This window comes from Ruditapes philippinarum, unplaced genomic scaffold (genome assembly GCF_026571515.1).
Source record: "Ruditapes philippinarum isolate M1 unplaced genomic scaffold, ASM2657151v2 ctg544_1_1_1_1, whole genome shotgun sequence".
Lineage (NCBI taxonomy): Eukaryota > Metazoa > Mollusca > Bivalvia > Venerida > Veneridae > Ruditapes > Ruditapes philippinarum.
The window spans coordinates 269,849-297,782 of record NW_026855242.1 but is presented as its reverse complement, the minus strand read 5'-3'; the positions used below and the strand labels follow the sequence as shown (position 1 = coordinate 297,782).

The 27,934-nt window shown below is 32.1% G+C and overlaps 1 protein-coding gene across 1 annotated transcript in view; it reads right to left on the bottom strand.

The window, feature by feature from the left end:
* LOC132742591 (dynein axonemal heavy chain 5-like) overlaps positions 1-27,934 on the bottom strand; it is a 79,589-nt gene that overhangs the window by 38,613 nt on the left and 13,042 nt on the right. The window contains 34 exon segments of the mRNA XM_060731040.1: positions 553-660; positions 975-1,109; positions 1,968-2,162; positions 2,622-2,809; positions 3,026-3,204; positions 3,608-3,780; positions 4,112-4,336; positions 4,655-4,792; positions 6,541-6,936; positions 7,311-7,464; positions 7,669-7,741; positions 8,295-8,421; positions 8,850-9,090; positions 9,370-9,669; positions 10,031-10,149; positions 10,415-10,819; positions 11,103-11,183; positions 11,735-11,941; positions 15,238-15,494; positions 15,646-15,866; positions 17,248-17,455; positions 17,935-18,086; positions 18,399-18,628; positions 18,900-19,229; positions 19,574-19,669; positions 19,945-20,146; positions 20,429-20,548; positions 20,961-21,142; positions 21,523-21,621; positions 21,826-21,919; positions 22,099-22,264; positions 22,670-22,859; positions 23,066-23,242; positions 27,801-27,860. Coding sequence (XP_060587023.1) covers positions 553-660; positions 975-1,109; positions 1,968-2,162; positions 2,622-2,809; positions 3,026-3,204; positions 3,608-3,780; positions 4,112-4,336; positions 4,655-4,792; positions 6,541-6,936; positions 7,311-7,464; positions 7,669-7,741; positions 8,295-8,421; positions 8,850-9,090; positions 9,370-9,669; positions 10,031-10,149; positions 10,415-10,819; positions 11,103-11,183; positions 11,735-11,941; positions 15,238-15,494; positions 15,646-15,866; positions 17,248-17,455; positions 17,935-18,086; positions 18,399-18,628; positions 18,900-19,229; positions 19,574-19,669; positions 19,945-20,146; positions 20,429-20,548; positions 20,961-21,142; positions 21,523-21,621; positions 21,826-21,919; positions 22,099-22,264; positions 22,670-22,859; positions 23,066-23,242; positions 27,801-27,860 — 6,228 coding nt within the window.

Here is a 27,934-nt window from a genome sequence, read left to right as displayed (position 1 = left end):
AAAATATTTTCTTACTTTTTGTAAAGAAGAACTTGTTAAATATGGGACTTTTATTTCTATACTAGGAAATAAGTCAGCATTTCTATTTAACAGTCTATCTCTTCAAAATTCATATCACATCACCTTATTTAAATTTAATCTGTAATATATTTGTATTCAGGGTGCATGTAGCATCGACTGAGGGTAAAAATGTAATCTTAGACTAAGAAATGAATTTACAACAATAAAGAAAAGCTCAAATGATTACACATTTTGTTTACACAGTTATAGAATCAGACTGGGTGCAATATTACAAGAATAATGTCAATATTAATTTCTACTCAGTGCATGAACAACAAAAAGAGAGACAAATATGGTAGGGAACAAAATCAAAGATAAATTCATGGTAAATTTCTAAACGAAACTGCTACATTTAGTATTAATACCCTAAAAACATTGAATGTTAATTCTAAACTCCATAAAAACAATTATGGCCATAAAATACTTGGGGTATTTTTTTCTATAAAATATATGTAGGTATTGATAAAAGATTCAAAAATCTGATCATTATACCTTCTTCTCAATGGCTGCCTCCATCTCTGGGTACCCGGCCTTATCCAGGACAATTCCAGGGAATAAGTCATCAATAAGGGACATAAACAAGGGCTCATCTTCATCAACCTAAACAACACAAAAAAATTATATGAAATTAGGCATAACCAATGAACGCCAACTTAGAAATGACACTGAAAATATCTCTGATAGGTATGGGCATCTATTTATTTTCTAATTGTTTTTTTAAACTAAATTTTCTTTTGTATATACACATGTAGTCTATAGCTGGGCAAGCCAAAGCACGGGCCCACAAACTTTTATGTTAACACATTTTAGATAAAATTTCTTTAAGTTTCATGTGTGTATTCATGTGTGTATTCCAACACTTTAGGTCGAGTCTAATATTTCATTTAAGGAAAGCAACATCTGAAATTACATACAAGTTTTGAAAGGTTCATGTCTCGAAGAACTCTCATCACACACACAGTCTCGGGATCATCAGGGTTGGCACGTTTGAATGCTCCCAAAGTACGCAACACAGACAAAATGTTACGCAATCCAAAATCGTAGTGCACCTACAATAAGAGTAACATTTATTAGCATCCATTTAAACATTCAGCCTGTTCCATCATCAGTAATGATTTTGTGTTATCAGGTATCAATTGAGAATAGAAAAATCAACAACCATACATATGTATATAACTAAATTGTTTTTACTTATCAACATTTTGGCTAACGCCTTCAACAGGTCTCAAAATTAATGTCACCTTAATGCACCTCTATTAAATTATCATCTGTTTTACATCTTAGATCTATCTTAAACTTGCATAAAAATACCACACTTAATTTGATTTTATATCTTGCAACTTCCAGCTTTAAAGAAAAGAAACATTTGAAGACCTAGAAAATCTTATATGAAAAAAAAATGTGTTCTTCTTCTTAATTTTCCGCATTTTTAATAATTTTCTTAAGGTGCAAAACAACATAATTATACTTCTGTTCTCACGTACATACAATAACAACAATTTTCATATATATTTTGTGATAATATTACGGGTTTCATACTCATTGTACACCAACATGTGTGCCCATACATGTATATCACTTACTATCAAACCTGTAGTTGAATCCTTTAGTTAGCATGAAGTGTTTTTCAAAATGATTTTTATAAATAATACTATAAATGCTGAAAATAATACCATTTATATTACCATGTAAAGTTATATGCATTGTAACTGGAACTCAAACTAGATAATGATAAGCAGAATATTTCTTAACAATGCTTTTGGTATCTTTGCACAACATATAGAAGTATTTAAAAGCCATAATACCAATTAAAGACATACATGTAACTGCCAATTTTTTTTTTTCCTCAAATTTAAAAACACTTGGTAATGAAACTAAAAGCCCTAAAAATATTTAAATATTTATACTTGTTTTGTGAGCTGTTCCTCACAGAGTTTGTACAGGGTGAAGAATTTCTTGGCAAGGGCAATGTTCTGTTGGAAACCGCAGGAAGCGAGCTTCACACGTATAATGATAGCTCTGTCAGGCACCATCATAGCTACTGTACGGAAATTGATCTTCAAGTTCTCTGGCAACTCCTGTCTACCAGCATAACCAGGGTTCTGAAATTCAAGACAATTTGGAATTAGTACATAGCTTGCTAAAATGAGCATTTATTTTGTGTCTGAGATACATTGCCTTGTTATGCAGCCAAATATTATTATATGATATTACATTTTCAAGAGAAATGTGTGAAAAATAGTTCAATATCATAGTGAAAAATATCAATCCTGAATTCATTCATTTTAGTAAATTTATATCACAAGTTTTAAGATCATAATGTATATCTTTATTTGGTATATTCTTCTTTCCAGCTTATCTGGTGTTCATAAATCCAATGTGCCCCCAAAGGTAACAACATTTCAGACATGAACAGACACCTAAGTGCAACCACTGAGTTTTCAGTGCCAGCTAGACTGATACTGTGAAACACACAAAGTACAATTTAATTTTATAAGTTATGTATAACTCTGCTCTCAAATTTTTTTATGCATTGTCTATTTCAAACAGTTTTTAATCACCATGGTCAAGAAGATTCCGAACTCTGTGTCCATGTCAACATTGTCACCGTCAGTGAATATGAAAGAAGACTTGCGTTCCTTCTTACACTGAAGTACGATAGCAATCTGCTGGGCAGCCACAGACAATACGGGCAACTCAATACGGTTAAACTCATCAAAACATCCCCATGAACCAGACTGGGCCAATCCTGAAAAAAAAAATGATAATGATATACAAAACCTAAAACTTTGTTTCCTCTTGATAATAGATATAAATATATCAGCTAATTCATAAAATTAATTAAAGTTTATTGATAATTCACAATGATATGAAGCCTCTAAATTTATATTATAAAACGTAACATACATAGGTAAGATGTTTTAAGAGGAAAGAGGAGAATATATATTACAAACATAAAACTCACCCTTGTAAATACGGCCAAGTCCTCTAAAGTCCATCTGATCAGAGCAGTTGAAGACGACAACATATTTGCCGAGACAACGACCCATGTCCTTGGTTGTCTCTGTTTTACCTGTACCAGCAGGTCCAGCTGGGGCTCCACCAAGACTCATACCCAGAGCCTGAGCCAGTGTGATGTAACATCTAAAAACATAAACAATCAGCAAAACATGTCAACTATTGTGTCTTAATACATCAAATGCTTCAAATTAATTAAGTGTTCACCCCCAGACATTTTAAAAACTTACATAATTATATGCTTTAGGGATCTACTCGACCAATCACATAAGTTAGTAAAAACAAATAAAGGACTGGTAAAAGAGAATGTTTTTGCAATACTTGTTATATATTACTAAAATCGTAAGAATCATAGGATTTTTCATAAACAAGTTTTCTTCAAGAAGGAAAACTTTTATTAACATAAAACTTGTGTTAAGCTGATGCCAGTGTGAGTAGGATACCCACACTACCTTTCCGACAGTCAAGTTGAAAATAACTTATGATACAGACAATTACTAGTATTACATTTATGACAAAAACACATTACCTGTCAGTCAACGGTGTGATGACAAGACGTTCTGTACAACCCAAGAATTCATTCTGGTATATAAAGTCAACATCAGTGATGGAGATTTGACATTTGTCCAAGTCTTCAACAAAGTAGAATCGAGACTGTTTCAACCATTCAAAGTCACCTGGTGATTTGATGTGCATTTTCACCTGGAATTATAAACCAAAAGCTTTTGTAATCAAAATCAGGCTAAATTTATTTCACCTTGCAACAAATTATTTCCTCTTTATAGAAATTGATCTTGGGTTAACATGAAATGTAATTGCACTGATAAGCTCCATTCTTGATGCAATGAATCATAAAGGCATTCATGGGAAATTAATTCTTTAAGTGTTAACAATAATAATGATAGGCTTACTTCAATCTTAATATTTTTATAAAAAAAACCTTAAAAGACTGTTTTTGGTTCAGGGCAGCACAACTTATCCAACATGATCAGATAAACGGTTACAAAGACGGACATATTATAAATGTACAAACCATATCGTCAAAGATATCTTTCTGATGCACGTGAATTGTGATCAAAGTCTCGTATTTTGTTCTCTCGATTTTCTTCAGATCTGTTGTTGTCATGTTAATCAGCTCGTTCAACATGTCCAAGAATTTCTGATTTGTGTTTGCCATCACTTTTTTATCGACGCGCGCGTTCGTCAATGCCTCCTCGGCATCACGCGTCCATATCATCTGGATACCTAACAAGCCAATCTATAAACAAGAAAACAAAATGTTATCAATATTAAACTTGATTACTTTCAGCAGCATTTTATAATGGTATAAATACAAGAATAGGCAAAGAATAAGATATTTCTATAACCTATAATATTATGATTAATTATTTAACTATGTTCCATTTCAGCACTAAAATTAGGTCTTCAAACATTGTAGAAATATATCAAATAAATTTATTACATTACTTAATGATAATAATCAATTTGAAAAGTTAAGTGAATGAATTTGTGTTGTACTGTATATAACAAGCAATATAAAAAGATGAAAAGTAAATTTTTATGAAAAAGAAATTACCTGAGCTGGATAGCCGTTTTCAAACTCAATCATGTTGAAAGATGGATCTCCAATTTGAACGCTGGCCATTCTGATGACACTGTGTACAGATTTTTTGGACATGTTCAAAAGTTCTCCCAGCCATATCTCAACATTACCCTATTTGAATACCAATAAGATACAATTAACAATAATTGATAAATAAGCAATAAAAATGCACTTAATAATTAACATTTTAATATTAAACAAGGGTGCCATAGTCACAAAATACGCCCGTTTACGAAAGCTTTAGATGGAGATGGGGGCATTATGGATAAGTGTTATCTAGCAAGCAAGTTTTTATTCTTGGCACTGTGTTGTTAAATGAACCTTAAAACAAATCAGTAGGGAAGATATGCACTGGATGTGTGACCTTGACCTTGGTCGCAGGGACCTGAATTTAATGCACGGCACTCAGCCTCACAATGATGAACATTTGTGCCAAATTATATTGAAATCCCTCTATGCATGTAGAAGTTTTGCTCCAGACAAGCGTTTTTCTATGAGCTCTAACTGTGACCTTCACCTTTGACCTAGTGACTTGGTTCATGTGCAGGGCACTATGTCTCATGGTGGTGAACAATTCTATAAAGTAACATTAAAATTCCTCCATGCATGTAGAAAATATGCTCCGGACAACATCTGGATATTTAATCATCTCCAGTGACCTTGACCTTGCAAATATTAACCTAAATTAAATGTGTCACACCCGTAGTCATGATAGTTACCATTTATGCTACAATCCATCAATAAATGATGACTAAATGGTCCCTATACACATCTTCAAATTTTTATCTGAACTTTGACCTCTATGTGTAACCTTGACTTTGGTCGCAGGGATCTGAATTTTGCGTGCGACACTCAGCCTCACAATGGTGAACATTTGTGCCAAGTTATATTGAAATCCCCCTATGAATGTAGAAGTTTTGCTCCGGACAAGCGTTTTTCAATGAGCTCTAAGTGTGACTTTGACCTTTGACCTGGATCATGCATGGAGTAATACATATCATGGTGGTGAACATTTCCATAAAGTATTATGAAAATTCTTCCATACATGTAGGAGATATGCTCCAGACAAAATCTGGATATTTCACCATCTTTAGTGACCTTGACCTTGCATATATTGACCTAAAGTACATGTGTCACAGCCGTAGTCATGATAATGACCATTTGTGTTACAATCCCTCATTAAATGATGATTAAATCGTCCCTATACACATCTTCATATTTTGATCTAAACTTTGACCTCTATGTGTGACCTTGACCTTGGCTGCAGGGACCTGAATTTTGTGCGCGACACTCCGCCTCACAATGGTGAACATTTGTGCCAAGTTATATTGAAATCCCTCTATGCATGTGGAAGTTTTGCTCCGGACAAGCGTTTTTCAATGAGCTCTAAGTGTGACCTTGACCTTTGACCTAGAGACCTGGTTCATGTGCACGACACATCTCCTCATAGTGGTGAACATTTCTATGAAGTTTCATTAAAATCCCTCCATACATGTAGGAGATATGCTACGGACAAAATTGGACGCCGCCCGCCCGACCGCCAGGGGCGTTCCCATAATACGTCCCGTTTTTCAAACGGGCGTATAAAAACACTGTTAATGTATTTCACAAGTTTGCTTTTCTTCATAAATATCCACTGAATAAAAAATGAAAAAGTTAGAAATTTTTGTATGAAGTCCTAGCAAAGTGTCTATAAATGAAATAGACACCAATTTTTGCATATAAAGTCAAAAACTCTAACCTGAGGCCGTAAACTACGATTCTTGCAATTAAGTATAAAAATTTCTAACAATTTGGTAGTTCCAAAATTAAGGGGAGACAACTGTGTTATCAAAGATGAATAAGATGGAGGTTTTTACCTGAGCCATTACAGGTGCTTCTAGCTGTACAGTTTCTCCTTCCTGTGAGTTTATCTCCAGAATCTTATCATAAATTTTCTCATCAAATGTAACAAGTCTAGTATTGTCAAATACACTCAACAAATGATTCTGAATGGTGTGAGAGTCACTGGCCTGACCCAGAATCTCAAGAAGAGCGGGGTCAGACACAAAGAAGAATCGTGGAAAGACAAGACGTTTCTTTTCCAGGTATCCAGTCAGGGACTTCTGACAGATTTCAAGTTGTTCAAGGAGATGGGGCAGTAACTGCATCATGGTATCGTCACCTACACAACAGTTGACAACGTTTGGCTGCTCGTGGGCACGCTGCATGATCTTCAACCAGGATTTGTCAATGTTGCTGAACCTCTTTGCTTCCTGTGATCATGATAGAACAAATTAGATAGGTACAAAAAAATGCTTACTGGTATAGTAAAAGTTTTTAAATTATTTGTCATTTAAGTCATGCCTATAAACGGGTAGTTATAATATATTGGTTTAAAAAATGTTATTAAGTATATTAAAACACGAAAACTCTTAACTCAATTTTTATAAAGATGAGATATATGTAACTGCATTTGCAATGTAACTCTTTGTATAAAAATACAAAATTTATCCACAAATCTGATATATTTGGATAAAATAAAATGGAGACAATCTTTACATCAAACTGCTGGAGTTATAAAAAAAATGTTCTTCTGAAACTTAAAAATCAAAAAGCTGAATTACAAATGATTGAAATAATAAGTTACCTGTGGCAATTGTTTAGCAATGTCACCACCAACAAATACAGCCTCCAGGTAGATCCAGAGATTCTGTACAATCAACCAGTTCTCTATAATCTCAGTGGTACCAGTCAGTTTGTGAACCCATTCCTGAATCTTAGGCTTGAATGGTGCATTGTATCTGTAAAAAAAATATTTTATATGTTAAACCAGGCTTTTATATTTGTGAACCCATTCATGAATCTTTGGTTTGAATGGTGCATTGTATCTGTATAAAAATATTTAAGCCGCTTGACAAAACCAACATAGTGCGTTTTTTCTTTAAATATGATATGATTACAAAAACTTTTTTTATAGTCTGCAACAAAAATATATTATACATTACCTGTTGCTAAGGAGACCACCAAGAACCATCAAGCTGTCTTCCATCAGTGCCACTGTATCATTTGTTGTGTCACCTGTTGAATACAGCAAAAACAAAATAAAAAAAATTCTTTTACTAAAACAAATATCAAAGATGTTAACTTAAACCTATTTCTGTACTGAAACCAGTATTGAAGATATCAAACCTATTACGTAACTGAATCAATTTTTGAACATACATTCTGAAAGAAGTATTATAAGATATCAAACCTATTACCTAACTAAGACAAATATTAAAGATATCAAGACATTTTCCTTACTGAAATAAGTATTAACGATATCACACCTATTTCCTTTAAATTAAGATATAAAACCTATTTCCTTACTGTAGATCAAACCTATTTCATTACAGAAACAAGTATTAAAGATAACAAACCTATTTTCTTACAGAAACAAGTATTAAAGATAACAAACCTATTTTCTTACAGAAACAAGTATTAAATTAAGATATAAAACCTATTTCCTTACTGTAGATCAAACCTATTTCATTACAGAAACAAGTATTTAAGATATCAAACTTATTTCCTTACTGAAACAAGTATTAAATTAAGATATAAAACCTATTTCCTTCCTGAAACAAAATTTTACCTTTAAGTAAGAGTTCTCCTCTTGTCTTGAAGTTAGAGAACTGGAATGCTTGTGTGCTCCAGTCATTGACAACTTGTTTCAATTTGGCTTCAATATCCTTCTCCTTAACAGCTGAGATACATACATCCTGGGGTTCACAATAACATAATTAACAATATATTGATATAAAGTTTATGATTGGGTTTTAAATATATTACTTGTCAGTATCATCAATAATAATATAAAATTCAAGATTCCTTTGCTCTGTTGTACTTAGCTAATGATTACATGCTTTTTCCCAATTAACATAGCAATCAAAATTTCAAAATGGAATTAATTTATGATTTTTTTTCCAATTAGCAAATGTGCAGCTGAAATGAATAAAGTGCTTCTGATATAACTCAAAGAGGCAACATTTCTATTACTGTTGCATGTTGTGGCTTGGTAAATAAACTTATGTTACAGAAAGATTAAATTGTAATTCAGGAAAAGGAAAAAATATTCAATTTTTATACATATTAATGAGTGAAATAGATTCATATGTATGATTTTTATGTTTTAATTCACCAAACTTACTTCAATATCCTCCTTGTTTGGCAGCAATGGGGCCTCCATAAGGTTACGGAGGAGGAAGCTGTCGGCCTCAACATCAAACGTGTGTCCAGTGATCTGTGCAAGTCTCTCCCAGTGACGGGGCATCATCGCTTTGTTGGCCATCATCTCAAGCAGTGGACAAGTCTCGTTAAAGTCATCAATTGTCTTCTTCAACTCTTCATAGGCCTGCCATTCCTTCAAGGCTTTTGGCAATTTACGACATCTAAAAAGAGATTACAATTAATTCATTCACACAAAGGATTTAATTGCTTATTTACAGTATTAGAATATGCTTAAAAGAAATTCTTATAAAATATTTACAAATATTAAATTCAAGAAAATTGAAACAATTTTTAAATCACATGCACCCACAAATCAAGATTTTTTTTTTTTTGCTTGAATACTGATGGGCATGAATATATTGTGTTTAAAATTAGGCACACTGCTTAGCACAGGTAACTTTTTTTTTTCTTTTTTCCGGGTAATACATTAAAACACTCACTTGTTTTGGAAGTCAAGAAGTTCATTATTGATTTTCTCAATGTCAATATCTGACCATGGAATGTCTTGGTAACCATTCACATTCTCCAGTACAATATTGTACAATTGATACAGTTTCTGTAACAAGTTCAACTCTTTTTTGATTCTCTGAAGCTCTGGGTATGGTGTAACAGGGAGACCAAACAACTCCTCGCCACCTGAGTACGTGATAAACTTGCGCCAAAGCTCGTCAAATCTCGACTGGTATATATTGAGACGATCTGAAGCTTCACGAGGCTCAATACCATCAACCATGGGTCCCCTGTGAGCAAAAACCATATGTATAAGATAATGATATGAAAAAGAACAACACCATATCGGACAAACATGTGTTCAAACAATTTAAAATGCAACATAATGGCCAACAAGAGGATGACACCCCCCCCAATCAAACTTTGTAGGGTTACAATTACAGTGTTTCTAACCTCTATGTTTTCTCTTCAATAAGAATTTCCTAGACACTTATCAAAAAATTTAATTTATAAAATTCAAAGTTCCCTGTTTCCCTGTTTCAACATCATCATATAATAAAATAATAGGACTTACAATTTAAGCTACAAAAATGCTTTTGTATACAATTATTTGTAGGGAAAAACTTATAAGAAAAAGAGAACACTTCATACTTGGTGTCATAGTCTCCAACAAATTCGGTTTGGTCCTGAATAAACTGTTCTACACCAGCTAACAAGTTTGATTTAAATTGAGGCTGTATCTCCAACAAATGGTCTTGTACTTCTTGTGACTGAAAAGTTAGATAATTACAAATGAGGTTAATCTCAAACAAGGGAAGTAATATCATTCAACATTAATCTGATGTTACAGGTTTCTCCTAAACAATCGGGGGTGAAAAAAGAGATGAAAATATTACAATGATTAAATATAACAATGAGTAAATGAGACTATTTGAAATTAAAATGTTAAAACATAGTTACAGACCTTTGCAAATTTGAGTAACTTGTACAACAGTCAAAACTTTAAATAATGTAAAATATTATGTAAAAGGTTACCTGGGTTGAAAGTTTCTTCCAGCTGTATGACAGTGAGTCAACTCTCTCTGCATTACCATCATTAAAGAAGATGTTGTATCTATTCAACATGGCGTATGCCTCTTCTATTGGCTGGATTGTCATATCAATACGAATAGATGACTGTCTAATCTCCGCTAGCGAGGCCATGTGCGATCTCACATCGTCCAAATCTTTGACAGGTCGGGACAACTTCTTCATCTGGTTTTCCATGAACTCAAGCATTTCGTCCATGTCCTGGGCACATTTCTCATTAAGAGCCTTGGAGAATGCAAGTTTCCAGTTTCTGGTTTCAGTAACAAGGGCAAGTTTAAGGGGATCTGTCATGAAGGTCACAGAGCCTACACGGTATGAGGGCACTATCTCCTCAAGTTCTCCTTCAAGACGCTATAATACATAAAATAAGAAATCAATTACAAATAACTCAGAAGAATCTTTCAAAATATTTTACGTTTAAAGAAAATGATAAAAGAATTAAATGGCGTCTTAACTATTTCAGTTTATCAGATATACCATTCCAATAAAACATCTTTTACTCTTCTTCTTCTTTGTCAACTCAAGTCTTGTTTAGGTACAAGATCCTTACTACATTCAAACCAAAAATCACTACATTTTAGAAAAAGAAAATTCAGGGGAAGTAACTCTATAGATATATTTGTCATGTAAATACCTGGTAGTATTTGATCTGCTGTTCAATCTCAGACAGAATTGGTTTCTGTTCTATAAACTCCTTCACTGCTTCCTCTGGGTTCTACAATACACATAAATACATTTAATTTGTAAGGTCAGATTCATAATTTTTTATGCCAGATAACAATGTAACAAGCTTAAAATAACAGAAACAATCAAAGTGCTCTGTAAATATTATGAGTACCAAAAAGATTTGTATTTTGGATGAGACGGTTATGTAGTTCAATAGCTTGGTAAAAATTTACGTGTTGGTGGAATATATAAGGAGTCTGTGGTCATGTACATCCAGATTTGTTTGGCTCTGGGAATTGTTGGAGGTCAATTTTGGCATATATATTTTGTACAATTAATATATAATTATTAAATATTCAGGTAAACATATTAATTTTTTTCGTCACTTTGTGACCTACACATCCTATAGAAAGCTATGCAAATGGTATGTAAAAGTAAATTGAAATAAGCAAACTTTAAACAAAATTCTGTTAATGGACTAAGATTATGAGTATGTTTAAATTAATGAAAGTTGCTATGCACTGGATATAATTTAATGACTTCTGCATATAAACCTTTTTTTTCTTGCTTGAACATTTTTAAGATTAGCAAGAGGCATACCTTAGCCCATAGATGAGAATACTGGGAGAAATTATCCACAACTTCCTGTACGTCTGCTTTAAATGTGCTGATAATGGAGTTCAGCTGAATGACTATCTTCACAACATCTTTATGCTCACTGATGATCTTGTGGAGGGGTTTGATCACCGACGCAGGTTTCATGATCGTACCTTCTTCTGCTTGATCATTGGCAGCAACTTCCATCTCCTGATTAGTAGAATATATATTAAGTTAGACACAACATGAACATTACTACAGCATTTATATAGATTTAGACATTTGCGTATATGACATGTAAATTGTGTATGTGATACTAGTATACGTTATAATAAAAGTACAATGTATTAGTAAGTATCTACAAGTTGCTAGAGTATTTCTTGTATTTAATGTACCTAAATGCTGTGATTATCACACAATGTCAATATGTACATGTATAATGTGCCTTTGGTTGGAACAAAAAAAAACATAAAAATTTCATATTTATTTAACAAACAAAAATTCAATCAGTGAGTCTTTATCAGTTTCTATGTATTAAGAACATCTGATATATAAAAACAATTCCAGACGATTTTATGAAGATGCAATATCAATAAAATTAAAAATAATTTGAAATTGCCTAGTCGATGCAAATTGTTATGAAGTTTTCAAAATGAAAAACTTGAATATATAATGATTTATTATACAGACACGAAATCATTAGCTAATTCTCTAACAAGTAAATGGTAATGAAATTATTAAATTAAAAAAATTCCAGTTTTTTTTTTATAGTCCATGTAATATCACAAACATTTACATTGTCTGGAATATCTGAAACATAAACTGGCATGTTTTGTCATACATGATCATATTTTCAACCCTCATATTCAAACATAGTAATAATGAGCAAGATGAAATATTTAAAAACATTTGATTTCTTCCTTTCCTGTAAAAACAGCTTCAAATAATGTATAAATACTTGTACATGTAGAGAGATTAAAAAAACATTTTGCCAAAGTGGCTGGCTCTGTAAGGAAAAGTAACATAACATAATTTATGTCTTTGTTTTGAGTTACGTACATGTAAGAACAAAACATTAACACATCAAGATGTAAAATTACTTTTAATTTTTTTAATGACAAAAACACTGAAGTAATCTAAAAAAGACGCACACAAATTCCCCAATAAACCAAAGCAAGCATAAGATTTTCAAGCATGCATATGTAACCCTGGTCGATAGGACTTTTGTTTGGTATAATTTCTTTGCATTTTTTTAAATATTGAAAATTTAAAATTGCCAAAAATATGTTTTTTTTTGGGTATTATAAATAACAATATGTTACAGAATTAAATTTATTTACCATCTGACATTTAACTAGCAAGTGTCCAAGATTTTAAACCAGTACTAAACTGTTGTTGTTTTTATTTTAATTTTTGTGATTTTAGGGGGTAAAGGTTCGGTGGGGAAGGGGGGGTTAGGTTTTTCCCCCCACAAGTAACTGCCAAATTCCCCACATGATCTCCACTTATTTTAACCCATAAAAAGTTGAAATAAATACTGCAAAGCCTTATTAATGCAACTATTATAGGGCAATGCTAGCCAGGCTGCACATCCATACGGTCAGAGGAGACATCAATATAACACTACTGGCCAACCAACTTTATAATGTACATTGTGAAACCATAAAATTTATATGGGGTCATTTCAAATAGGAAAATCACTTACTTGACCAAGTCAAGGGTTTATATTATTTTAAAATGTGATATTATTTTTTTCTCAACCAAGGTTACTACATAAGCAATACACAAAATCTCTACATATACATGTATTTAGGATTATATAACTTCAGAATTAACTCCACAACTTTAATTTGACCACAACTTAAAGAGAGAAAGAGATAAGTATAGTAAATTAAAAAAGAAAAGTTATTTTTTTATATACATATAAGCCCAACAACTCCACTGTTACCTTGTTTGCCATAGACATTGCCCTCTGAATATATGTCAAATAAAGCGTAAAGTACCAGTAATTTGATAATCAAAACACTGATTACATACAGTTATTATTGTAGTAAAATATTTGGTGATTATCATAAAATAAACAAAAAGAATAAAATAAGGGTAAAAAAGATTCTTTGAGAAACAATAAATAACAATATCTACAACCCCTAAAGCCTTTCAACTAAGAAGCACTTAAACCATTTTAATATTTAGGATAGTATTTGTTGAATAATGATCTAATGCTATCTGATGTTAAGTTTTAATGACTGTGTTGAAAAGATGGCCTTTTTTCTTTAGAGTACATAATTAATTGAGTTAAAGTTATAATCCTACTTTCTCATTGAATTGTTCTTGCAACACATTTGTTATAATATTGTCTTTATTCTACATTCATTCCACACAGACTGAAAAAAATTTACCACCTGCTGTGTGGTCTGAAAAAAATCAGATGAAAAAAATTCTATTCTCATTTATTGCATTTCAAAAAACATCAATTTAAATTTCATCCAGAAAATTATAGACAAACCTGCATTTTAAAGTTAACAGATAAGTTGTGACTGAATCAAAATATTATGGATAGAATGCTTAACAAAGTAAAGTATTTTGGGTTTTTTTTTTCTCTACATTAGGCCCCTATTATGTTTTTTTTTATACTATTCAGTAGATTTAAACATAGGGTACTTTTCATTCTGTTTAAACATGATGACATGCTAAGATATACATGTGCATAAAGTCATGAAAAGCTGTAACATTTAATTCCGATAAAAAAATGAAAAAATGCTGAAAACATGATGGTAAAGTCTGACATAACTTGTAAATAATAAATGCTGAGTCATCCTTACATTGATGCGGGTTCAAAATTCAAGATTATTTGAAGTAACTTAATCATGATTTATTCTTTTATTTATTTATAGATTCAACAACTTATAGTTTATGTGCATCTTTTTAGCAGCATCAAGGGTTGAACTATATTGCAAAATGCAAAATACTTGGGAATAAAAAGGGGTTATAACTCTAAACATAAAAAGTATTTGGCGTTTTCAAAATAAAACCCAAGACTTACTTTACGCTGATTCCATGGAAAATGATCCTAAATTTTACATTTATTTCATTAAGGTCATTGTTAATCTATTCCATGTATTTTTGTTATTGGAATATCTATAATTTGTCAGTAAAGTTTATGACAGAGACGTATCTATAGAGCTAAAAATATTCATTACTTAATTATAATTGTGCAAAGAGAAGCTATTCACTACTAGAGTTTATATGTATAAGTGTGCATGCAATATCCAGTACTATTTCAAATCCTTTATGCAATGGACTCAAATCAGTAAAATGCAATAACATTGACTTTAGCAAGCTGATGGAACAAAGCAATTACCTGGAACAAAACAAATATTGCTCTAGTTTTAAATTTTCAATCTTATTTTGGTAAATAAAATGATTAATAAATTTTCAAAAGAATCATTGTCACTTAAATATCTTCTACCCTACTTGATTAAAGGTCAAAAATAAGGACATGTTACCTTCTGTTGCTGTCTCTGGTGAATAATCAAGTGCTCCCATTGTGGAATATCCTGGGATGCTTTCAAGATAACTTGAACAGCCTTGTTCAGGGAAGACTGTAAATCATCAAGGCTTGGTTTCATAACTACATTAGGAATTTGTAGCACAATGTCAGCACTGAAGAGGGGAACTTTCTGGTCCTCTTTCATTTCATCCTTAGTGTACTTGTTTGACGTCTGCAGACGACGCTTGATAGCATCAAGAGAAAGACGGGTACCTGTTAATGCAATGAAACAAGGTGAATTACCTAATAACAATAAGAGCAATATAACTTGGGGAACAAGATCAAATTAAACAAAAAAAGGGGGAAAAATCTTCAAATTCCGAATCTTAAATTAATTTTGATAGATGTAAAAAATTGAGCTAACCTTTGACAAGGGCCTCTGTGTTTCTCTGTGTGAAGTAGTTTAACAGAGAATAAAAGCTACATGCGATACATTCCTGGCATCTGCTCTTCTTATTTTTGGTGTCTGGCGTATAACACTGGTACCCTTCTTCTGCTGTCAGATTCTTCTTGTCTTCCTCTGGTAGGCCTGATTGTAACTGCTTTACAAGGTCATAAACAGCAGTCTCCACCAGATGGCTCTGGCTGTAAAAAACACAAATGTAAAAATTCAAAAAAGTTATCAATATATTTTATATAAAGTTAATATGATTTCTTTAAAAATCAAGAGCCATGTCAACATGGCCATCCCCCGCCGAATGTGTTTGCTCATTGGAAGAATGTATATGTAGTAGAGCGGAATAATTCCATTTTAAGAGGTCTTTGGTGAAAACTGATGGCTATAGTGATTACAGATTTGAAACCTATGTGAATACTGATGGCTGAAAATAACAAAGGGCAATTACTGAAAAATAATGCAGGGTAGGTTATCATTCTTGTGTGCTGCATCCCTCCTCAGTAAAATCTATCCACCTATGAAGTTTCAAGTTGATACCTCAAATACTTTTTGAGAAAAAAATTGAATTGAAAAAAAATTAAGTATGAAAAAGAACAAAGGGCAATAACACAACAATTATAAAAGGTAGAGTTATCATTCTTGTGCAGTGCACACCTCCTGAGTGAGATCTATGCACCTATGAAGTTTCATTTTGATATCTCAAAGGCTTTTTGAGTTATGCTCTGGACAAAAATTAATTTTGAAAAATAACAAAGGACAATAACTCAAAAATAATGCAGGGTAGAGTTATCATTCTTAAGCACTGCACTCCTCCTCAATGAGATCCATCCACCTTTGAAGTTTCAAGTTGATACTTTAAATACTTTTTGAGATAAGCTCTGGACAAAATAGCATGAAAAAAAACAAAGGGCAATAACTCAAAAATTGTATAGGGAAGAGTTATCATTCTTGCGCACAACATTCCTCCTCAATAAGATCTATCCACCTATGACATTTCATGTTGATATCTCAAACACTTTTTGAGTTATGCTCCACTCAGGTGAAAAATTAGGTATGAAAAATAACAAAGGGCAATAACTCAAAAATTATGAAAGGTAGAGTTATCATTCTTGTGCACTGCACACCTCCTGAGTGAGATCTATGCACCTATGAAGTTTCATGTTAATATCTCATAGGCTTTTGGAGTTATGCTCTGGACAAAAATCAATTTTGAAAAATAACAAAGGGCAATAACTCAAAAATCATGCACGGTAGAGTTATCATTCTTGTGCACTGCACTCCTCCTCAATGAGGTCTATCCACCTATGAAGTTTCAAGTTGATAACTCAAATACTTTTAGAGATATGCTCCGGACAAAAATGTCGGACGGAAGGACGGACGGACGGAAGGACGGAAGGAGACTATTTCTATATCCTCCTCCGAAATTTTTCGGCGGGGGATAAAAAAGCCTGTCCAAAAATAGTCTCAAAGTCCCATTAGGTATCTAAAAAAATGGCCTCTAAAGTCCAAATGATTATTTTAAAAATGTATTTGTTCAATATTTCACACATATAAAACAATAACACATACTTTGCCAGATATTTGGAAGCATTGGCAACAACATCTGATGTGATTTCCAAGAATTTCTCCATGGTTACTGCCTCATCCTCTGGTAGTTCACAGAGGGCTGTTGCTGACATGTCCTCGAGGACTGCCTCAATACGACACTCCAATATGTCATTCACAGTCTTAGCTAGTTTGTCAAGTTCTCCCATAACCTTGTAGTTCTTTTCAATATCTTTATTATAAAACAGAAAAAGTAATTATATTAGTAAAAGGGACAATTTAGCAAATTGACATCCTATTATAGAGATTCAATCGATAAAAATATGTTGAAACTACTTTGAGCGGTTTGGTCTATTGATGTCACATTTGATATCATATAGCCTGTAAACAGTCTTTGCTATTTAATGCATTATATTGTGAAATAATGCACAATTGCACAGTCTATTTGATAAGTGAGTAGTGTGAATCCTGTTAGAATATAAATTTTACTTTCCCTATTTTTAATTTTACTTAACTATATCTTTTTTTCTCACAATTATATAGCAATACTATCTGCCTAAATTTCAGGAATAAGCTAGCACCTGGTTACAGTATATTGACAGATTTCATATAGGAAATATATCATACCCAGAGCAATATATAACTAATTTAAGGAAGAAATCGATTTTTTTTCCAGAATCTAAGTATGTTAATAAGTTACAGAATACTTACATTCCTGCACATTGAGAGATGTCCAGGTAAGGGCCACAACTCCTGGCTGAAGTTCTTCCTCTACCTTGTCCTTGTATGGTTTCATCAGTGGCATCAAAATTGGTGAAATGTGGGACAGGATGTTCCTGTACTCTTGTAACATCTCAGTAAGGCTAAAATAATACATTTAACACTGATTTTATAACATTAAACACTGATTCTATAACATTAAACACGGATTTTATAACATTAAACACTGATTCTATAAAATTAAACAAGGATTTTATAACTCAACACAAATATGTGTCAGTTTCATATTCAGTCTTACATTTTTTGAAAACTTATTAAACATTTTTGTAAAATACGACTTACTAATGTCAATCAATTGCTTTTCAATCTGAATTTTACCCATATATCTAAAAAGTAATAGCAAAACATCTTTGTTCTGGTACTTCAATGACTTGGAAATTAAATTTATGACTTACTCAACATTTGCAGTCTTGATTTCCTCTTCTTTAGTCTGTAAAGCTTTCACTGTCTCTGGGACCTCTAGGTTGAGGGCTTGCAAACACTTGGCTTCCTGGATCAATTCAACTACCTGTATGTCAAAGTTCACATACAGCTCACCAGTCTCTGGGTGCCTCACTAACAGAGAGGCATTCAATCCCGATTTGGCTGCTTCAATGGCCCGAATCCATCCACGATGGTACAACATCTGAAAAACAACCACAGCAAACACTGAATAAAAAACAACAAAAAAAAACAGCTCTCTGAATATAGTAATAAAGGTTCATAAGAATCAGAACAGAAAACATTCAAAAACAAAACTGAGTACATGTGCTGAATAAAGGCATACAATGTGTATATCAGAATATGAACCCACAAGTTTTAACCTTTTTATTTGTATGATCATAAGTACAGTCTGTTAAAAACTTGTTTATTTCAACAATGATATGATTGAATCAAAGTAAGAAATATTAGCAAACCTCGTATTCCATGAGTACTCCAGCCATCTTGTTGTAATTTCTCACAATCTTCTTGGCCTCTGAATTCTTCAGGATTTCTGGTTTTGACTTGAATGCCCTCATTGGCATCTCTATTTTCCTGTACAGCTGACGAGCCCAGGCAATACGACCTGCCACTGGTGGCAAGTTTCTGGGAATCATGGGTTCTTGCTTGAATTTCTGGTACAGCTTTCGAATGTTTTCTAGATCTTTTCCGTATGCAGTCAACACTTTCATGTATTTCTCATTGATGTCCAAGTTGGAGCCAGTGATTGCCTCAAACTTTCCAAGGAGCTCAATGGCTTTCTCAGTCTAATTACAAGAAATGGAATATGCAAAATTATTTATAATAATTATAAACAGGACCTCTGTAGTCTATACAAAATCTATTTTTTTCAGAATGACATTTTCAAGACATATCTTAGAAATTTATAAAGCACTAGCAAATCATGACATTTTCTACATAACCCTTTTTTTTAAGAGCTTTGAACAAATTATCCCTTAACAGTTGTTCAACTCAAGACTTACATGTGTAAGTCCTAAGATGATGATAGTTATTAAAGAGCATTATTAAATGGTTTTCATGCTAATAACACTATAATGACACAATATCATTTTAATAACACCATAGCAACATTGAGTTTTTGTATACTTACAGTGAGTGGTTTCTGGAACCAGGTATCCATGAAGTTCTGAAGCATCCCACGCAGGTTCTCAATCTGGTTACGGAACTCCAGATAATCATTGTCAAACTGTAAAACAATTATTTGGTAAAGTATATCCTCAGCTACTATATATAAATATTGTGCACTATGACCAAAGTATGGAAAGGAAATATTCTAGTAAGGATGGTAGCTTCAAAATAAACCATGAAAACTTGACATTTTCAAGATTAAAACCTAAAAATTACAATCAATGCCATTGCAGTTTTCTGACAAATATGCATCTTCATTGAAAATATCCATGACATATTTCATGTGTGAAACAGTTTACACTTAATATCTTTACAATAGTCTAACCACAGTACCTCAGCTTTCCTGTGATCCAAGATGTCATAATTCTTTTTCTTGGCCGCGTCACAGATGGTCTTGAACTTGACGGTAATGATGTCAATTCCCTCAATCTTCACATCACCGAGTCCGGAGAACATCTCCATGGTGTTGATAACGTCAGCAATACGTTCTAGACGCTTGCAGAATGTGTCAAACTTGCCAAAAATGTAGTTCTCACTAAAAACAGACACCAATTGGTTGATTTCATTACAATAAATTAATTTCCATAAATTTAAAAAAAATAATTTTTAATTTGATTTATGGACCCTGAAGAAGGCTGTCTAGCTGAAACTTTGGTACATATTCAAGGGAATTTTAAAAATTTGCAGTTGACTACCTATTTTTTCACTATTAATGTATTTATGTTTTTCTTTCAGTAATAATTGTACATTTTACCAGCTGCATACAAAGTCATTATAACAGCAATCACTCAGACAAAAAATATTAAAATAAAATCACCTGAATTCAAACTGCTTCTCATTTGGATTCTCCTTCAGACGTTCCTTTGTTCTCTGGAACTGTTTCTGGTACTCTTCATTCAGTTGAGTGCACTCATTCAACCTCTTCAGAACAACTTCCCTACAAGTATACATGGTTGCATTATATAATATGATCTCATGGTTAATTTTCAACAATTTTTAGCAAAGGACGCAAGCACATATTTTTAAGATAACATAGTTATAAGAGTTACTGACTTAAAAAAACTGATTATTCCCATATTTATCTTGAAATTAATACACTACAAGACAGTTTAAAAAGTTTTCAAACTAAAATTTATCCTCATATTTCATAAAAGTCAATCTTTTCTGAAGAAGACTAAATGTCAAAAGCTTAAGAAAAGCGTTTGTTTTCATTGAAATGATTACATACCTCATATTTCTTGAGATTATTTAACATTTATTTACACTGCAAAATATACAGTGAATGTGATGGACATGTGCTAGCGTTAATCTGACTTTGGTTATTGTTTATTTGAAAAAAACACCTTTACCTTTTATGATCCCAGATTTTGGAGACATCATGCATGATGTAATGTTTACATGTTGTGATCATCTGATTGGTGACCTTGACAAAGAGAGAGGTCATACGCTCTGATGTGTTGTAATACTGGGAAATACTGTAGATCATCCTGATGGCATTCATCAAGCTGGGTATATGCTCAATCATGGTGGCCTACAATCATAATGCAAGAATGTTTATACATGCAAAACCAGGTAAAGGAAAATCATTCAGCTACTGAGTCAACTTTTTGCTTCAAACAAGAACAAAATAAAAACTTAAATCTTATGAAAACATATCATTTTCCTTTCTTATAGACCATACTTATTGCTTCGAATATTGGTGTTTGTTGTAATAATTAAGGATTCTTTTAGGTTTTTGAACAATCATAACCTTAATAGGAAATACAGACACAGCAAAATTGTCATTTACAACAAAATAACGAAATTTGTCCATTGTCAAATTAGATACAATCAACAAGTTCAACTTAATAAAAAAAATCATAAATTATTAGAATAAATCACAGTACAAAATAGTTCAAAATGTAGACTTACTGGTGTACACTTGACAAGAGGTCCGAAGAACTTGTCTAATGTGTACAGATACTTCACGTTATCCTTAGCTTCGTTAGCATAGTCAGTAATGTACCCATCCTGGAAAATCAAACCAAATCAAGCTTAGTAATATCTCTTAAGAACCAACACAACAAATGGTAAATAAACAGTACAATTATCAACATCATATTATCCTAAAATCAAATATTAATAGAATAATTCTTAACTTGCAAAAGAAAAAAATCTGATTATTGCCATTCATAATTCTTTAAGCTCTTCAAAAATACAATTTAAAGAAATTACCAGTTCCTTCCACCTTCTGAGAGACTTGGACTTGGCAACCTGCAGGACACCTAGAACTGCCTTCACACGCTGGCTTTTCATCTGCTCCAACAAACTAAAATATAAACATTGGAACATTAAAAACAGAAGGACTAACAATTTCCCCTTCCTTTAACAAACAGCATATTTTCTGATTCTTATGTTTGTTTACATTAGATATAAGTTCAAAGGTTCATTACTATCTGGCTATTTTACAGATCACAATAATATCAAATTGCCATGTAGATATCATACTTGTTGAACTTGGCCATTCGTGACTTCCAGTAGGAGAGTTCAGCAGTTGGTCCGATGTCGTCTGCTTCACGTCTCATCTGCTCACTCTCGGCTAGAACTTGCTCAATCTGTTTCGACCACTGAGCACACAATCCCTCTAGCTTCTCCAGGTACTCCGTGTTACCAGCTGTAATGACAAAAACAAGATTACACACAAATCTGTAGATGTTTTAAGATAAAAAGAAAAAGGCAAACCATTTGAAATTATAATAAAGAGTAATATAGGCTCATAATAATGTGACTTATTTGATTAAAGGAATGGGATGTGAAGAAAATTAATGCTTCATAGTATCTTTCATCACGTAAGTTATTTCTCTTTCTTTATGAACCAATGTAAACATGCTTTGTTCATCACTTGAGCTTTAATGGTAGATTTTTTCTCAAGAAATTTATAATGTATAATGCTTGCTTAGTTGTTAACTTTTTATTAGGATCTAAACAACTCAGTTTTGGTAAACATATTGCATATACCAAAACATTTCATTCCAAACTTCATCTAAATCATATGATCAATATAGGTACATGTACCTACCTATAGACTGATAATCTGCCGGCGTTTCAATATTGTCGATAATTGGTCCGATACCATTCTCCTCAAGGGTTATCTGCCCCTCCATATTTGACAGAGCTGTCGTAAGATTAGTGATGAATTTCTCGAGCTGCTCCAAGAAATCTTCTATCTGGGCATTGTTACCATTACCATTGTCAATATCACCCCATTGCTGAATACATAAAGTATTATACATTATATTGTCTTCAATACATTTCAAGTCAAATTTCCTTCATCGAAATTTATGAAGAGTAAAGAGTAAATTAATGTTCATGTATAACAAAAACTGTTAGCTGAACTTTTACATTGTCAAACTACCCTTTAACCTGACTAATCACAGCAATAATTGTAATATTTATATCTAAATGATAAACATACCTCAAGGCATCTGAGTGAGGGAAGCACAATATTGGACAGATGTCTTTCAAGTCCAGCAAGGATCTTTCCATTAGAGCAATCCATCAAACCAAAGTTTACCTCATTGGCAATGTTGTTTACAGCTATCGCCTTGTTTGTTATGGTACGCAGAAAGTACAGACAAACTCCATTCAAACCCTGTCAAAGAAATATACATATTCATTACAAACACATGTATTGTTTTTCGATTTTTGTTTACAACCCAATTTTTTAATTCAACTTGGGGTTATTTGGACAGAAAAGGAATAGCCAGGATTATGATTCTTAGGTATTGTTAATGATAACAGAGTCTGAGCATTCTAAAACAGTTTGACTAGCTAGCTACCTTATAACAGTAAAAATGTGTCTATGATCTAAAAGTAAAATAAAGACCATTTGTCACAGAATTATATTTAAAACTTAAATCTTAATGGTTTAAGAAAATAATTTAAGTGCATATTTTGATAAAAAAAACTTTCAAGTAAGAAATTGTCTTCTTTTATCATGTAAGATTAGACAGTTTATATACTTGAACCTCCCAAGTTGATTAGACTAAACTGCAGTACAATGCCAGGCCATACTGCACATCCATGCAGTCCAACCAGCATCTATACTGTTGGCTAACTTACCATCTTCAAACTTTCATGTAAATATCCCAAAAATAAATAAAGGACAGTTTCAACAAGAGCTGTCGGTAGGACAGCAACGCTCAACTATTCTTAGTGCTTGATAGTAAAAAAAGCCTTAATTATAAGGTCAAATTTTCTAAGTAAAGAAAAAGGCAAAATTTGTCTTTAAATCCATATTACAGTTATAAGCCTTGGAGAGAGTCTTACTATGCTCTCAAAGAAAAGTATAAAATTTCAACATGTTTCAAAGCCTTATGTCAATGAATTTTAAAATATTTGAGGTATTATAAAAACTTTAACGTAAATTCTTAGTCGAAAAAGGGGCATAATTCAGTCAAAATGCTTGATAGAGTTACCTCCTTCTGTCCACATGTTGGGGTCATGATGATGAATAAGTGTGCAAAGTTTCAAAGCCATATGTCAATGGACTTTGAAAATATTTGAGGTATAACAAAAACTTTAACGTAAATTCTAAGTTGTTAAAAGGGGCATAATTCTGTCAAAATGCTTTAAAGAGTTACCTCCTACTGTCTACAGGTTGAGGTCATGATGGTGAACAAGTGTGCAAAGTTTCAAAGCCATATGTCAATGGACTTTGAAAATATTTGAGGTATTACAAAAACTTTAACATAAATTCTAAGTCAAAAAAGGGGCATAATTCTGTCAAAATGCTTGATAGAGTTACCTCCTCCTGTCTACAGGTTGGGGTAATAATGATGAACAAGTGTGCAAAGTTTCAAAGCCATATGGACTTTGAAAATATTAAAACTATTACAAAAACTTTAACATAAGTGGTTACGCCGACGCAGACGCCGACACTCGGGTGACTACAATAGCTCTACTTATTCTTATCGAATAGTCGAGCTAAAAATGGAAGCTGGACAAATCTATATAAGAAACTTGGCATGGTATTAGTTTAAAAGGAGATGAATTAATTTGTGGATTAGTTTAATTCATTAGAAACTAAAACAATTTCAAGCCAGCTATACCCGGTATATATAGTGTAACCTTTATGTTATAGCAAACAATTCTGTTGCAGCCTTATACAATAATCATGATTTTATGGCCTTTGAAGTAATACAAAAACTAACAAAGTGGTCATCATTTGTTATAACTAAAACTTTAAAAGCTGAACATCGGGTATGTAAACAAATCTCAGCATTTTACAGAGGCACCTGTATCATAAAACATACAAAATCCACTCAGCCACTGAATTACATATTGATTTCCTATAACATCAATCACTTCAGAAATGTTAAGATCACTTAATAGTTTCCCTGTTATTATACTAGAACAATTTGTTCTCAATTATAGTTCATGTAAAGAACAGTTTACAAACGTTCAATAAAAAGAAACAGGCCAATAACTAGGAGAAAGATTTCAGGCTGGTTACTTTATTAATATCATCAAAGAGTTTTTGTGTTCCTTTTACAATTTTTAAGTTTCTACCTGTATCCACTTTACTGTATTATATAAACATAATCATTTACAAGTCATTTTTTTTTAAGTTAATTTTCAGGTGTGTATTGCAACACTTTTGTGAACATTTTATTCTTGAAATATGATCCTGTCACTTAAAAATATTTATTATTATATCATTTTTGATTAGCAAGAGGCAAAAAATGTCCAACAATAACTGGTACCCTGCAGTGTTTGTTCAATAAAGTTTTCCTACTTCAAATTCTGAAACAGTCTTTTTAGTTTTAAGGAGTTCAATATGAAACTATTAAAATTGATCAGCTATATAAAATTGGCAGTATAGAGCTAGCAATGTTCAAGCTTGCCTGAATTAACAACTGGAAGCATAGATCTGTTATTACCACACCTAGCACTTATAGGGTTTAATACATTGTTTACAAATTTCTAATACTGTATAACAAATAAATATGACTGTCATAAACTTTTCAATTAAGATAACCTTTCAGAATGTGGCAGTTTACAGTTACAGTAATGTTATGTATAGCTGTGAAAAATAAGCTATAAATGGTATTGTATTGTATTTAACCCAAACTTTACCACATGTTACATCATGCACAGACTGCTTTTATAACAGATAGCATTAAAATTTCATGCCCTGAATTCTTGGGACACATTCTAAACTATTAAATTTCAAATTCAATTTGAAGAACAGTAAAGAGCCATAGTATAGCTGTTAAAGAATCTTTTCAAACCACCCAAGGTAAAATAAACTATTAAATTTTATGTTAATGTCCGTCAACATCTGTAAAATAAGCCAGTTAACGCCTTTTACAAATAATAAAAAAATCCTTAAATGAAGGAAACGTTTCCTACACATACAGAATTATTTCATGAATGAATATTTAGCAAGCCTTAAATACCAGCTTGCAGTTACTAAGCAAAGTTACTCAAAAGAAATCTCAGACCCAATTCATTTGTTCAATAATTTGTTAAAAAAACACTAAACATTGATATTTTCTTCAATTATTTGTGTAAAAAATCTCCCTATTCACTGCATAAGAAGCCTAATATATTTTCACCACCAACAAAAAAAAATGATGGTCTTTTTAACAGGAGCTGGATTTTTTTCTTTTTTTTATTCTAGTGAAAAAGAGTGGTCATATTTCAATCTGTCTTTTCTATCTTCTTAATATCAATGTACAGTAAAGGGAAATAGAACACTCTGTCATCAAATGACATGAAATCAATTTAATAAGCTATTTAGCAATATACCCTGGCATTCCATTGAAGGTAAGAAATCAATGACAATTTTGCCCAACAGTAACTATGTTCCTCACTAATTGACAATCAAATTGGTTGTAAGCAAACCTTAATTGAATATTGACTTCAATTGAATTACCACTGGAAATTTAACCTGTTCAGTATAAATAACCAAAACAATATAGAAAATATCAAAACTTTACTAAATGATTTTTTTCCTGGTTATAATGTAACAACAAATCAGTGCCCAAAATACAGAAATTTCCCACAAATCAAATTACATCAAATATTTTAAAATCATGCAGAGTTGAGCATTTTATAAGAACTAAAGTCTGCAATGATATACCATTCAGAGGATGGTTTCAATATTAAGAAAAACATTTTGTACAGTATCATAAACAGAAATTAACTGGTTTCAGAGACAATAACAATGTTGAACTTTTTGAAATAGGGGCATTGACCAACTATTTAGATTTTTAACATGAATCAATCTGTACCACTGACATCTAAACAGATTTGCATGGTTTGAAGCAAATGTAAAAGACTATATAAAAATATTATATGACTAAAAGTAAAATATAAAATGTTGGCTTGATACTGGTCTATCTGAAAAATCATTATCTATTGATCTAGTTGTTCTAAAAAAGTTTGAATCCAATGTAAACAGCCAAAATACAGAACAGTATATGTTTAGATAAAATATGTATCTTCATAACTTAATGCATTGTTTTGCTGAACAATGCCACTGATAAACCTCTACAATAAATGGCCTAAGAAAAACAACAGATTTCAATGAGGCAGGTAATTTATAATCAATTAAGCAATAAATAATGCAAACATGAAAGTTCTTGTATTTAAAGAGTCTGTTTAATTGGTTGTGATTCTATTTTATGTGAAATCAATGAGAAATAGAATGCTATGATTAAAGCGAATCAACGATGGTGAGAAATCAGTACCTTCCTGCGGAAACACCTAGATGAAGTTTCTTCAATATCTGTTATAGGTAATTATCATACAATTTCTAGCGCATATATTTCTCAGACTTTGTTTCAAACAATGCCAATTAATCAAACTATAAAACTATGTGCTTGCGTGGCCTTTTCTTGCACTATTTTCTCTATTTTAAAGCTTTTATTTAAAAAAAAATGATTTTTTTTTAAAAATTGTCAAAAAACTTTCTTTAATTTACTGTTGAAAAACAAGGACCAAAAATTATTAATTATTTGGCATTAAACTTATCTATGTAGTATCATTCTACTAAATTCCTGCCAAGTTTCACAAGCATAAAAATCTTAAGACAAAAACAGAACACAACACATTTTCAAAAGTTAGGACAATCCCACTAAAGAGACATCCAGAATACCTTTCCTCACGCTACATTTTTAGACCACAGTGAAAGTATAACTAACCTCCGTATCTCCAGTTGTCAGGAACAATTTCTTTGTTGGTGCTGCAGTACTACCTGCCTTCTATAATGATACATATAAAAAATATAATAGTATCATATTTTTACTTTAATAATCAACAAAAATTTTGTTCATAT